This window comes from Erpetoichthys calabaricus, chromosome 15 (assembly GCF_900747795.2).
Source record: "Erpetoichthys calabaricus chromosome 15, fErpCal1.3, whole genome shotgun sequence".
Taxonomy (NCBI): domain Eukaryota; kingdom Metazoa; phylum Chordata; class Cladistia; order Polypteriformes; family Polypteridae; genus Erpetoichthys; species Erpetoichthys calabaricus.
This window is the reverse complement of record NC_041408.2, coordinates 77,169,061-77,182,407: the sequence shown is the minus strand read 5'-3', so window position 1 is coordinate 77,182,407 and position 13,347 is coordinate 77,169,061. Positions and strand designations below refer to the sequence as shown.

The window sequence follows — 13,347 nt, the reverse complement described above, 5'->3', positions numbered from 1 at the left end:
CAAGCAATTCACAATTCCGTCTCGTGCCACTGTACGCTGTGTGGTATAGCGGGTCCACGGCTCAGAAGAAAAGCCCAGTTTTTAAATAGATAATTGCCGCACTTGCAGCTTATAAAGGGGGCAGGGTAGTGTGGCCGGAGCAGTTCTTGGACGCTACCTGAGGCGGCCATTTCCTCGCTTATGTGCACAGGTGGTGAATCGTCCGAATCGGTCATTGATGCCAGGAGCTGCTAATCGCCACACCTGAGCCACATCCACATTATAAATAGTAGGAGCGCGAGTGTGGAGGGGGAGAGAAAAGGAAAGTGAATGGAGGTTAAGGGAGAAGAAGGCGGCAGGAAGCTGAAAGCCGGTGCGTGTTAGGCCGACACTCAGGGGCAGCTAGAAGTGGTCGCTCCTGCCAAGCATTTTGGAGTAGCAGGAGTGACCGAACGGTGATTGGCTCGCTGCAAAAGGTAGCTTGGGAGGTGGCAGCCCCAATGTGAGTGTCCTGGTCGCTGGGGAACCCAAGTCATAGTGTGGAGAGTCCTACAGAGCCAGAGACCACAGAGCTACCCCCTAGACAGGAGAAGGACAGCTGAGGGCAGGGCGAGTCCCCTGGTGCAGAGCCCGGATGGAAGAAGCAGGGGAGCCACCAGTTGAAGAAAGCACCATGTTCGTTTTTAAAGAAAGGACTGCTTCCAGTTTTAATGGATTATTTTAATCACCCTTTCACTGGTTTTTAATGGATTATTTATTGATTGACTTTTGCAAGCCCTGCACTGTTTATTTGGAACACTGTGTTGATTTTGTTGTTTTTAATAAAAGCACTGTCTACATCTTTTTGCACCATCCCCTTGCTTCTTGGTGTCTTCACTGATCAGCTCATCCAGTTATATTATTGATGGTGTCGGGTTCAAGGGCTCCCAAAATGGAGATGTGGCCATGGAACGACACCCCTCATCGTCACACATTGCAGTACGCTATAAGGAGAGCTAAGGGGGCATACGTGCAGAGGATTAACGAACATTTCAGCAGCACCAGAGACACACATCATATGTGGCTGGGCGTTCAGACAATTACAAACTACAAGCCCAACCCACACAGCAGCAATGGTGATGCCTCCCATAAGGATGAGCTGAACAACTTCTTCACACGGTTTGAGGTGCAGATCAAAGAGCCTGCGAGAAAAGCAACACCTCCCTCCACTGACCAGGTACTCTGTCTCTCCATAAATGCCGTGAAGAGGACTCTATCCAGAGTCGATCCACGCAAGGCTGCAGGACCTGACAACATACCTGGTCGTGTGCTCAAAGAATGTGCCAGTCAACTGGCTGGTGTCCTCACAGACATCTTCAACACATCTCTGAGCCAGTTGTCAGTCCCAGCATGCTTCAAGTCAACCACCATCATACCAGTGCTGAAGATATCATCAGTGACATGCCTGAATGACTACCGACCAGTTGCACTCACGCCAATCGTCATGAAGTGCTTCGAAAGGTTAGTCATATCACACATAAAGACTAATCTCCCTGCCTCCCTTGACTCTCTTCAGTTTGCATACCGCTCAAACACGTCAACTGAGGATGCCATATGCTCTGCCCTTCACCTCTCCCTGACACATCTGGATAAAAAAGACACATATGTCAGGATGCTATTCATAGACTTTAGCTCCACCTTCAACACAATCATCACTCCAAAGCTGGTTGTAAAACTGAGCAGGCTGGGCCTGAACACCACCCTCTGCAAATGGATCCTGGACTTCTTGACAGAGAGGCCCCAGTCAGATCGGATGGGCTGCAACACTTCCAGCATCATCACACTGAGCACTGGAGCGCCGCAGGGCTGTGTGCTTAGTCCACTGCTCTTCACCCTGCACAGCCACGCACAACACCAACCACATCATCAAGTTTGTGGATGATACGACGGTGCTGGGACTAATAAGCAGGGATGATGAAACAGCATACAGGGATGAGGTGGAACGGCTGTGCGTATGGTGTAAGACAACAATCTACAGTATCTCTCAGTGTCGACAAGACAAAAGAGATGATTGTGGACTTCAGAAAATCACATCCTGCACACATCCCACTCAGCATCAACGGTTCAGATGTGGAGACTGTTAGGAGTACCAAGTTATGCACAAGTGTGCACATAACTGAGGAACTCACGTGGACACATAACACCTCATCACTAATCAAGAAAGGCCAGCAGAGACTACACTTCCTGAGGTGGCTGAAGCGAGCAAGTCTTCCCCCTTCCATCCTCACCATGTTCTACAGAGGGCACCATTGTGAGTGTTCTGACCAGCTGTATCACTGTCTGGTATGGCAACTACAACATATCTGACTGGCAAGCGCCTGCAAATGATAGTGAAGACAGCAGAGAACATTATTGGGGTGCCTCTCCCTTCACTACAGGACATATTTTACAAATGCAGTGTCCACAATGCCTGCAGCATTGTGCAGGACCCCTTACACCCCTCACATGGACTTTTCACACTTCTGCCATCCAAGAGAAGATACGGCAGCATCAAAGCCAGATCTGCCAGGCTGCAGGAGAGTTTTTACCCCCAAGCTGTTAGAGTCCTTAACACCAGGCTGCCCCCTGGGACCTTCCACACGGTTTTGACCACCTCTAAAAACAGAACTTTTATACATGCTGGCCACTGTCCTGCAAAGACGAGTGTGCAGGTAGAAAAGAACTGAAAATCTCATACTGACCTTTAAGGATTTTGACACTCTTGATATCCTTCTGCTGTGAAACATTCTGACCTGTCATTGTTTACACGTCTTAAATGGTTCACCGACAAATGAGCGCCGACAAACCCGCGAACTGATTTTCAACAAATGCGCGCCGACAAAATCTCGAAAATCAAAATCTCTGTGTCAACAAGCTGTGGAAAGCCTATTGACTGTGCTGACCCACTAATATGTAGCCAGGTTTCATGTAATATATAGCAAAATGTTTTATTTCTCATATCTCATAATATTGACATCTAAATTAAGTTTTACAAACCATATTTAAGTAGAACTTTTTATGCTTTTATACTACTAATTATCGCGCATTTGTCTGCGCGATTTTGATGTCGCGATTTTGTCTATCGCGCATTTGTTGGGTCACAGTCTTAAACAACTATTAGCATACACTGATCATTTCTGTATTATTCATCCATCCATCCATTTTCCAACCCGCTGAATCCGAACACAGGGTCACGGGGGTCTGCTGGAGCCAATCCCAGCCAACACAGGGCACAAGGCAGGAAACAATCCTGGGGAGGGTGCCAACCCACCGCAGGACACACACAAACACACCAAGCACACACTAGGGCCAATTTAGGATTGCCAATCCACCTAACCTGCATGTCTTTGGACTGTGGGAGGAAACCGGAGCGCCCGGAGGAAACCCACGCAGACACGGGGAGAACATGCAAACTCCACACAGGGAGGACCCGGGAAGCAAACCCAGGTCCCCAGGTCTCCCAACTGCGAGGCAGCAGCGCTACCCACTGTGCCACCGTGCCGCCCATTTCTGTATTATCTATTATTTATTTATTATATTACATACTGTATCTATTGAATATATTTATGTATCTAGATTGCAAATACCATACATTGCATCAATGTTCATATTGCTAACTACACGTTGCGGCACTCGGCTGGGGTTCCTACCCAGCCGGGACGCCCAGGAAGACAGGAGGAGGGTTCATTCCTCCTCCAGACCGCGAGGGGCAGTCCGCCCTGGTTGTGTTGGGGGCCACGGGTACAGGGCTTAGAAGCTCAAACCTGTAGGAGCTCGAGTCCCCGTGCCTGATGGACCCTGGACCCCAGCACTTCCGCCACATCAGGAAGTGCTGGGGGGGGGAAGAAGAGAGGGAACACCCGGAGTGCATCTGGGGAGACAGCTGGCACTTCCGCCACACTGGGGCGTGTCGGGTGGAAGATTGGCGGCGCACACCTGGAGCACATCCAGGTATGAATAAAAGGGGCCACCTCCCTTCATTCGAGGCTGGAGTCGGGTGGAAGAGGACGAGGTCTTGGAAGGAGAGACAGGAGGCGGCCTGAAGAGTGAGGCATCGTGGTTTGGCCTGGACTTTGGGGAAGTCTGTGGGTTGTGTGGCACAATTGTAAATAGTGATTGTATAATAAACGTATGTTGGGTGACAAAATGATGTCTGCCTGTCTGTGTCTGGGCTGTTCCCCACAACGTCAATATTGCTGCTACTTCTCTGTCTTGTCTGTGCACAATGTGTTGTCTTGTTTGTGTTTTAATTTTCATTCTATTTTTAATTTATTATTTGCACGTCATGTTGTTACACTGTGGACCCTGAGCTTCACAATTTCGTCTGTCTGTATACTTGTATAAGGATGAGATGACAATAAAGTTCACTTTGACTTTGACGGATGGTATGCCAAAGCCACCTGAAGGGCCTTTTTGCTTCCTTGCTCCTGGTGCTACTCGTGTAGACTCCAATACTCCATGGCCCTTAAGCAGAATAAGCAAGATTGGACAATGAATACATGAATTAAAGAGATTTGTGTTACTTTAATAATTACTGTATATGCTAAGGAAAAAGTAACTTCATGTATTCAGAATCGCCTAAGAATGACACACTTCGTTCCACAATTTGTGTGAGTCTATTGAATTAATTCTACAAGCAACTGAATGAGGAAGCCTGCTGCTGCTGAAGTCTCGTCATTTGGATTTTTGCCCCGAGTTTACTTTGCATTCACGCCCAGCTATGTAAATAACTGACGGCCCACCTTAGGCCTCTGCTCCGCATGCTGAAACTCTCACCTAGATAATGACGGCCTCTGTGGAGGAATTGAGCGCGTGCCTGTCTGAACTTCAAGGTGACCTGAGAAAGGAACTCAGGATGGACAAAGTAAGAATTCCGTAGCATATCTAGCAATCCGTAGGAATTTAACACGGTGGCCATTTAGAGAAAGTGCCGTCACAGTGCGCTGTACGGAGGGTCAAGAAATACGAGGTGTTTACTGGCAATATTTGGATGACCCTGCCCTACACCCTGTATGTCCGAAAGAACAAGACGTGAAAAGACCACTTGAACGGTTGTGACGAGAACAGGCCATTCAGCCCAACAAGCTCTTCCATCCACTTCACTGAGATTGTCCAAAATTAAGTTCAAGTTGAGCTATGGAGCTCCCTAAAGTTCTGCTCTCCGACACACTACTTGGTCATTTATTCCATGTGTGTCTGGGGGTTCTATGGGTGAAAAACAACTTTCTGATGTTGGTCCAGTTTTAACCCTTATCCGGTTTCCAACCACGTTCCCATGTTCTGGTTGAAGACACAGCGGGCATCCACTTTACTAAATCCTTTTGTAATGTAAAACACACCATCTTAATCTTCTCCAACCTCTCCTCATGGCTCAAACTTCGTAGTCCTGAACTCAGCCTCGTCGCTCGTGGACTTTCTCTTGTGCTGTTATGTCTTTTTTTTTTGCTTATAACCATAACTGATTTTATTACTCAAGGTGAAGCCTCACTAGTGTGCCATATGACTGAAGCAGCCACTTTGGCGCAGTCGTTAAGAGCTTTGGACTGCAAACCCTGAGGGTGTGGGTTCAAATGCCACTGTGTGACCCTGAGCAGGAGACTTGACCTGCCTGAGCTCCAACTGGAAAACCAAAAGCAACAGAACCAATCTTCTTATATGATACTCTACCATGGCAGTCTGTTTGTCTGTCCAGCATTTTAAATCACCTGTAGCTCGCAAACCACTTGAAATATTGACCTGAAATTTGGTTCACATATACTACGTGACGTCTACTATCCGCTTTCAGGGTGATGATTGACCTCAAGGTTATTCCTCTTTTTAGTTTATTGTAGAATCAACTCTCGGCAGTGGACAGCAGGGCGGCCGTGCGGCGCATGTGTACTGGTGACATTCTCATCTCTACCACCTTTGCCATCACTTCCCCTACCTCTTTATATCTTAGATCATTCTTGAGGCAGATTGAAGACTTAAGTGCCAGATTAAGTGAAAAATTAAAACGTACTAAGTAATTGCAACACAAACACTGACTTAATCAGTTTTAACGTGAAAAGTTGCGGACGAAAGAAGAGAAGAAGCGGGCTGCTAGGGTGGAAAAAAGATGAGCCGCTCAGGTGGCAGCAAGCGCATCAACCTCTGAGCAAATGAATGGTAAACACACAGAGAAAGAGGATGAAGACTAGGAATGATCAAGTCAAGTGTATTCACTGCACGTTATCGTGCAGCGCGCCGTTACTAGTTGTATCATAAATATCGTTAGTCACCTTGGATAAAGATGCCAGCCATACAAGTAAATGTTAAGCATAACCTCCCTACACGGCGTGAAGAACACAAGATGGTTTCTTTGAATCTCACCAGAGGTCTTCTGTGGACTGAATGGAGTCCCTAAATCCCAGCACTGTGTCAAACACTAGAAGGTCCTAGTTGAAGATCTCAGTTCCAGCATTTCCAAATATTTTTCCCACATCACTTAATTTCCTTACCATAGTCTAACTGTACAAGATTACAAGTCCAACTCACTGTGGGGGTCCCAAAAGGAGTCACTTCACTTGTCCCTATTCAGCTACTTCTTATTTTGGATTTACTTAGGATAAAACCATCTTACCCAATAAGTTTCAATAAACTCGTGCAATCTTCTCCAAGTAATCAACTCAAGATGTCCTCAAAAGGAACATCTCTTCAGAACCCTCGTTCAAACAATTGAGTGGTCCGCCGCTGGACTTCCAGGCTTTCCCCCCTGTTTGGTAGTCTCTGTCTCTCTTTTTCTGCACCTGCTTCCAGATTTGTCAGATGCTCTTCCAAAATGTTAAGAACTTCTCACCTGGATATAAAAGTGTGGACATGTCTACAAGCCTTGTTGGGTGCAGTGCTGCCCCTCACTTAGTGGCCTACTGGAACCCTGAGTAGAGTTTAAAGGACTCTGAATGGTGGGCTGAGATTGAGAGAAGCGCACAATGCCAGCCAGTGCTCCGTTTCTGACGTATTAACGTTAGACATCTACCCAGTGGTACCAGCGACACGCCAACATCCAAACCGCATGGACACGGCAGATGGAGAACTCGGCCCTCCTTACCTCTCAGCGAATCCTCCAGCAGTTCAATCCCCTCGGGAATGATGATCGCCAGGGCCGTTCCGCACAGCAGGCCTGCCCCCAGGACGCTGACAAACTGCAGCTTTTTCTGAAAGGAAACAGATATATCACATTACTTGTCACACCATCATCATCATCATCATCATCATCAACGTGCTGATCTGAAATGTCTTCCTTGTTAATGCTATTTCTAAAATGTCAGAGGTTTTTCAGAGGTTATTTTGCGTTAACCGCTAAGAAGAAGACGCGAGCTGAGACCTTTGATGGAGTCCTGTGCACTCGGCGGGCACTCGGGACAAATGGCAGGCAGAGGACCAGGACCCCCATCATCCAACAGTGCCAAGCAAGCAAAATGGGGAGGTGCAAACGGACCAATGCCACGAGTTTACAACATCTCAGTGCCTAGGCCACAACACCGAGGTACTTCAAGGCTGAAATCGAATCTTTGTGTATTGACTTCGCCTCCACAGAGCGTTCAGACCCCTCACTGTTTTCAAGTTTTGTTATATTGATGCCTTGGGCTAAAATCCTAATACTCCAGAATGAAGCAGCGTAAGCAGCATTTTAGGAATTTTTGAAAATGTTATTAAAAACAAAACGCTTCGGCAACAGCCCCCAGTGCACAGTCGGGACAATTGACGCGTGTTTCTCGGCACACTTCTCTTAGATTTTTTTTCTTGTTGCTTACGCGTGAGTGCCGAGAGTCAGCTTGTGATCCGCACGATCGACGCGCCCCCTTGCAGTATTGTAGTCTGCCACAGCACAACGCTTGCTGATGTCCACATTTCTGCTGACACGACCATTGACTGTTGCTGCTTAGGGGCCTGACGTCTTTCTTGTCCTTCCTCTCGATCGCAATCATTTTGCCCTTTAATGACATGTAGATATTGCACCCTGCTGCAGTGTAACGTGACTGGAGTCAGCACTCGTATCACAGCGACTCGGCCAAGCAGTGCCGTGTGTATCAGTGTCGACGCTTGATGACCAAATCACATCATCATCACCGATTCAACTTATGGTTCCGTTTCAGTTTGTTCTAAAACTGGCTTTACTGCTCCTCGTTTGTATCCTGTTCTTTTGATTGAAGACTCCAACCCCACTCATGAATATCGACGAGTTACCACAGCGTGGCAGAAAGCACCGAAAAATTTTGCAGTACGATGTTATTTTATCCACTAGATGGCAGCAGAATACTGTCCTGAGCGTCAGTCAGGCTTAACACTTTTCATCAGATCATAAGAGCTTAACCAAGAGACGCTCGGGCTTAACTGGCCCTACAAGAGCTCTGAGCCCGAGAGAAGCTCCGTGAGTGGTTACCAGTGAGGTGGTTAAGCCAGTTTAGAAATGGGCTGAATTTATTTACAGGAATGTCGTAAGCAGATTGAAAAAAGAAACGACTAATGACTCTCCCCATTTCTGCATTGGAGACCATCCTGCCACTCCATGCCTTATCATTAAAAAGGTAAGAAGTGCGCTGCACATCCACTATAAGCCACAGTTTGGCCCTGCGTTCCTGTAGCACGCTCCTCCAGGATTTACTCCCACAGCCTAGAGACTCAGTGAAGCAGATTAGCCAATCGTCCGCCCAATGTGGGAGTTTTGGCTGGGATGGCCTGGCGTCCCAAATGAGGCGGCTTCAAAACCATCGGAGTGTGGGCAAAGATGGAGGGGCTGATTTACAGTGAATTTAGTCGTCTGTCTTAGGGACTTTGTTTCCATTATTGGGTAGTGAGGAGCCAATGCAACAATTTATGTCTTGTAAGCCGAAAATTGCACAAGGAATGGCTGAGTGGGCTTTAACAGGACCTGCTCTTTGACATAAAACCCAGCATTGACTCTATAAGAAGACAAAAAAAAAAACTGACTGCCCACTTGACAAAATACACTGGATAAATAACATCATCATCATCATCACTAAATATGGACGGAGCAGCACTTCAGGTGAGCACAGGCTGTCTCAGCCATGGAGGACACGCCGGTGGACCTGATTGGACAACACCGTCTGCTCCAGCATCAGCAGATCTGAAACAGGCAGGCGGGCGGACGGGCGGACACACTCATGTGCTGCTCCCAGATCTGATCTCGACCTCAAAACAAAAATATGTACACCACACAAATAAAGTTCTGTCTATCTATCTGTACAGTCAGGGCGATTAAATGGGATAGATGGAGAGATAGAAAGGCACTATATAATAGATAGATAGATAGATAGATATATGAAAGGCACTATATAATAGATTATCTATCTATCTATTATATAGTGCCTTTCATATCTTTATCTAATAGATAGATAGATACAGTAGATAGATAGATATATGAGAGGCACTATAGATAGATAGACAGATAATCTATTATATAGTGCCTTTCATATATCTATCTATTATATAGTGCCTTTCATATCTCTATCTATCTATTAAATAAAGATATGAAAGGCACTATATAATAGATAGATAGATAATCTATTATATAGTGCCTTTCATATATCTATCTATCTATCTATCTATCTATAGTGCCTCTTGTCTATCTATCTATCTATTAGATAAAGATATGAAAGGCACTATATAATAGATAGATAGATATATGAAAGGCACTATATAATAGATTATCTATCTGTCTATCTATAGTGCCTCTCATATATCTATCTATCTATCTATCAGATAAAGATATGAAAGGCACTATATAATAGATAGATAATCTATTATATAGTGCCTCTCATATCTGTATCAGATAGATAGATAGATAGATAGATAGATAGATAGAATGGTTGAAATAGTTTACTGTCAAATAAATGCAAAGAGTACACAACACGTGTTTTGCCCTCATTCTGGGCTCATCAGGTGTACACACTCCACTAGATAGAGATATGAGAGGCACGATAGATAGATAATCTATTATATAGTGCCTTTCATATCTTTATCTGATAGATAGATAGATAGATAGATAGATAGATAGATAGATAGATAGATAGATAGATAGATAGATAGATATGAGAGGCACTATATGATAGATAGATAGATAGATAGATAGATAGATAGATAGATAGATAGATAGATAGATAGATAGATAGATAGATAGAAATATTTGCCTCCTCCCCATCTGGCTTCCTCTATTTTTGCTTCTCCGTAACTCTTTATTATTTCTGATCTCCTCATAAATTTCATTTAATACAAAAGGCAGCCTGAGTAAACACAATTCAATATTTTAATGAACGTTTGATTTATTGAAGGACAAAAGTTCCGCCACAGCTGTACGAGCCTTGTGAAGATGTACCTGCCTCCTCAGTCACTCAGAGCTAATGGCTGCATTGATGATTCCTCCTTTAGAGAGACACATGGGAGAGCCACGAGGTGAACACCACTGCTAAACATGAGGAACATAAAGGTTTGTCTAATGGCTGCCACGAAACACCTTGAAAAATCCCATACTTTTAGGATAATGTTCAGTGGATGGATGAGTCCAAAAGTGGAACTTTATAGAGGACATGGCTCCCATTACGTCTGGCATAAAGTTAAAACAGCTTTCCTCAATACCAACACCATGCTCACAGTCAAACATGGTTGCTTGTATTGAGGCGTTGTGGAAATGCTTTGCTGCTTCAGGGTTTGGTCGACGTGCCATAACTGAGGGAAGCAGAAGTTCAGCTCACTAACATAAAGTATTGAAGGAGAAGGTCCAGTCGTCAGTCTGTGATCTGAAGCTCAAGCACAACTGGCTTATTCAGATCTGCAGTCCTAACCACAAGAGCAAGACTACCTGTGAATGGCTGAAAAACATCAAAATGCAGGTCTTGGAGTGGCCTACTCAAACTCCTGACTTGATACCTTACACCTTGCCTGGTGTAAGCTCAGAGTCAGCGCCTCCCAATGTGGCCCAATTAAAACACTTCTGGAGCGGAGAGTGTGTCCGAGTCTTTTCTCCACAGCGATGCTGAAGGCAGGTCTCCTGTTTTCTGGAAGCTTTCCATTGCAGGTGCTGCTGTATTAAGCTCAGGGGGGCAGTTACTTTGTCACATGGGTTATACAGGTGTTGGTGAACTTTTTTCCTTCAGTAAATCAAATAATCTTTTAAAATTGATCTATTGCAAGAGTTCCCAAACTTTTTTCAGCCGCAGACCCCTTTACCAAAAACTTTTAAAACCGTCGACCCCCTAATTACATGCAATGGTTTTTCATATCCGCACTTGCTTTGATATGTTCGATAAGACAATGAACAGACATGTTTGTGCTACATGTATTTTCATGTATTCTTACGTGTGACTCTTTTAATGACACATTTTACCTTTTCGTTCGCATATTTGGTATGTAATGTGTTTTTTTTTTTTAAATGATTTTACTTCTTAATTAGGTACCTATTGGAATCATAGATATTTTGAAGTAACAAACAAATAGCAGTAGTAAGGGGTCTATTTTTGCTGTCGTTGACCCCCAAATTTTTTCATTGAAACTATTGACCCCTAGAAAGTTCAAATCGATCCCAGGGGGTCAATATCGACCACTTTGGGAACTCTTGATCTATTGCATTCACTCAGATGATCTTTTCTGCTATAATAAATTTGTTTGGAAGATCAGAAACGGGCGTTATGAAAAAGCAAAAATGAAGGAAATCAGGCAGGGGGCAAAGACGTTTTCATGCCACTGTATATGACAAATATTATGTTACGTACGTAGTGTCTATTTATCTTCAGATATAATGCTTTTACTTGGCGTCTTTTGTGACCATCTAAGAGATAATCGGAAGGCGCTATATAAGACACAGTAAAACATATCCTGGGAGTCCGCGGGAGTGCGCATGCCCGCGGGATGCTCGCACACCTTCTTGTCAGGCTGGTCGGCTTTATGTCCAGTTGGACTGTCCCCGAAGGTGAAGCAGGGGTGGAGTTTGAATTTGGCGTCACTTTCCTCAAAGATGTGCACTTTTTATATTATTTTTCTTACATGAGGAGGTTGTTTTCTTCAGCCGTTTTGGGTCGTTTGCGCCCAGTGGTCCATTCTCGTCACCCCGTGTCCTTCAATCTGCTGCAACGTCAGTGGGAGATTCTGTTCATTTAACGGACCGAGCTGCTGCCCTGGCATGGGGTTTGGGGCTCCGTCTAGTCCGATCTCCGGAGTGCAAGGCTGTTGCTGTAAGAGTCCCTTGAACCCCATGGTGGCTGTTTGCGTGTCACCAAAATGCTACTCCGCTACGTTTTTTTGCAACTTTGGACGCCCAGAACCTGAGTTTAAAAAGTGAGTTTTGTGTAACACTGCGTTTTTTCATCTACTTAATGCCCCCTTTGTGTTTCAACGTGTTTATTACACTGAAGCAGGATACTTAATAAAATACAAATAAAAGAATTGACTAACGATAAACAAAAGAGCCCACCCAACCTCCACCGCGTACCTCTGAAAGTTTGATCACGATCGGGATCAAGCCCAAGGCATAGCATCCTACGAACATGGCCAGGCTGATGAGAACGATCGCCGCCGCTCCGTTCATGGTTGCAGGGTGCCGGGATCGCCGAACGGTGCAAAGACCCCAAAAGTTCAAAGTCCTGATCTCGTGCTCTGTCTTCCTTCAACTTTAAATCATCACTCCTCCGCCACTACTGAACGATTCGTTGCATGATCCCCAAATCCCTTAAGTGGCACACATTGTCATCGGCTGTCATGTTTTCTTTCGGCGAGTCCAACAGCTCGGGCTCAACTTCTTACCTTCCACGTCGCAGGGCTGCAGAGTCCGGTGGCTCCGTAAAGTTCAGTCTTCAGTACGGAGGAGCGTGTTAGGGGAGGGGCCAGAAAGATTGACAGGCAAATGCTGTTGCCAATTGGAGAATAAACATTTATAAGCAAGAAGGCTGCTGCCACAGATTGGTGGATAAAAATGATCGGCAGCTACCGACCCGCATTCTCAGGGTGTTCGTGTGCGCAGACATGTATCGTGAGGAGAAGAAAAAAGACCGCTGCGCCACCTGGCGGAAAGTACCGGTGTCACGCGAACGTTCACTTGGATTCTGAAAGCAATCTGTTACAGTTCAAATATTTACACTGTAATAAGAGTTAGCGTAGGGCTGTGTCAGCGTGTATCTACAAAAGAAAAAAAAGTTTAAGGTTATTCTCCAGCTGAAAAAAAAAATTTTGGCTGTACATCTTCATCCGGTGTGGAACTGAAAAAGAAAAGACAGGTGACATATAATAATAATAATAATAATAATAATAATAATACATTTTATTTATTTGTAGGCGCCTTTCTAAACACTCAAGGACACCGAACAATATATAACACAC

At 45.0% G+C, this 13,347-nt stretch overlaps 1 protein-coding gene across 1 annotated transcript in view; it reads right to left on the bottom strand.

The window, feature by feature from the left end:
* Positions 1–13,133, bottom strand: part of LOC114665887 (zinc transporter ZIP9-B) — a 44,922-nt gene extending 31,789 nt beyond the window's left edge. Inside the window, 2 exon segments of the mRNA XM_028820542.2 lie at positions 7,067–7,172; positions 12,464–13,133. Of these exon segments, the coding sequence (XP_028676375.1) occupies positions 7,067–7,172; positions 12,464–12,559 (202 nt within the window). The 5' untranslated portion in view covers positions 12,560–13,133.
* Positions 13,134–13,347: the final 214 nt, after the last annotated feature.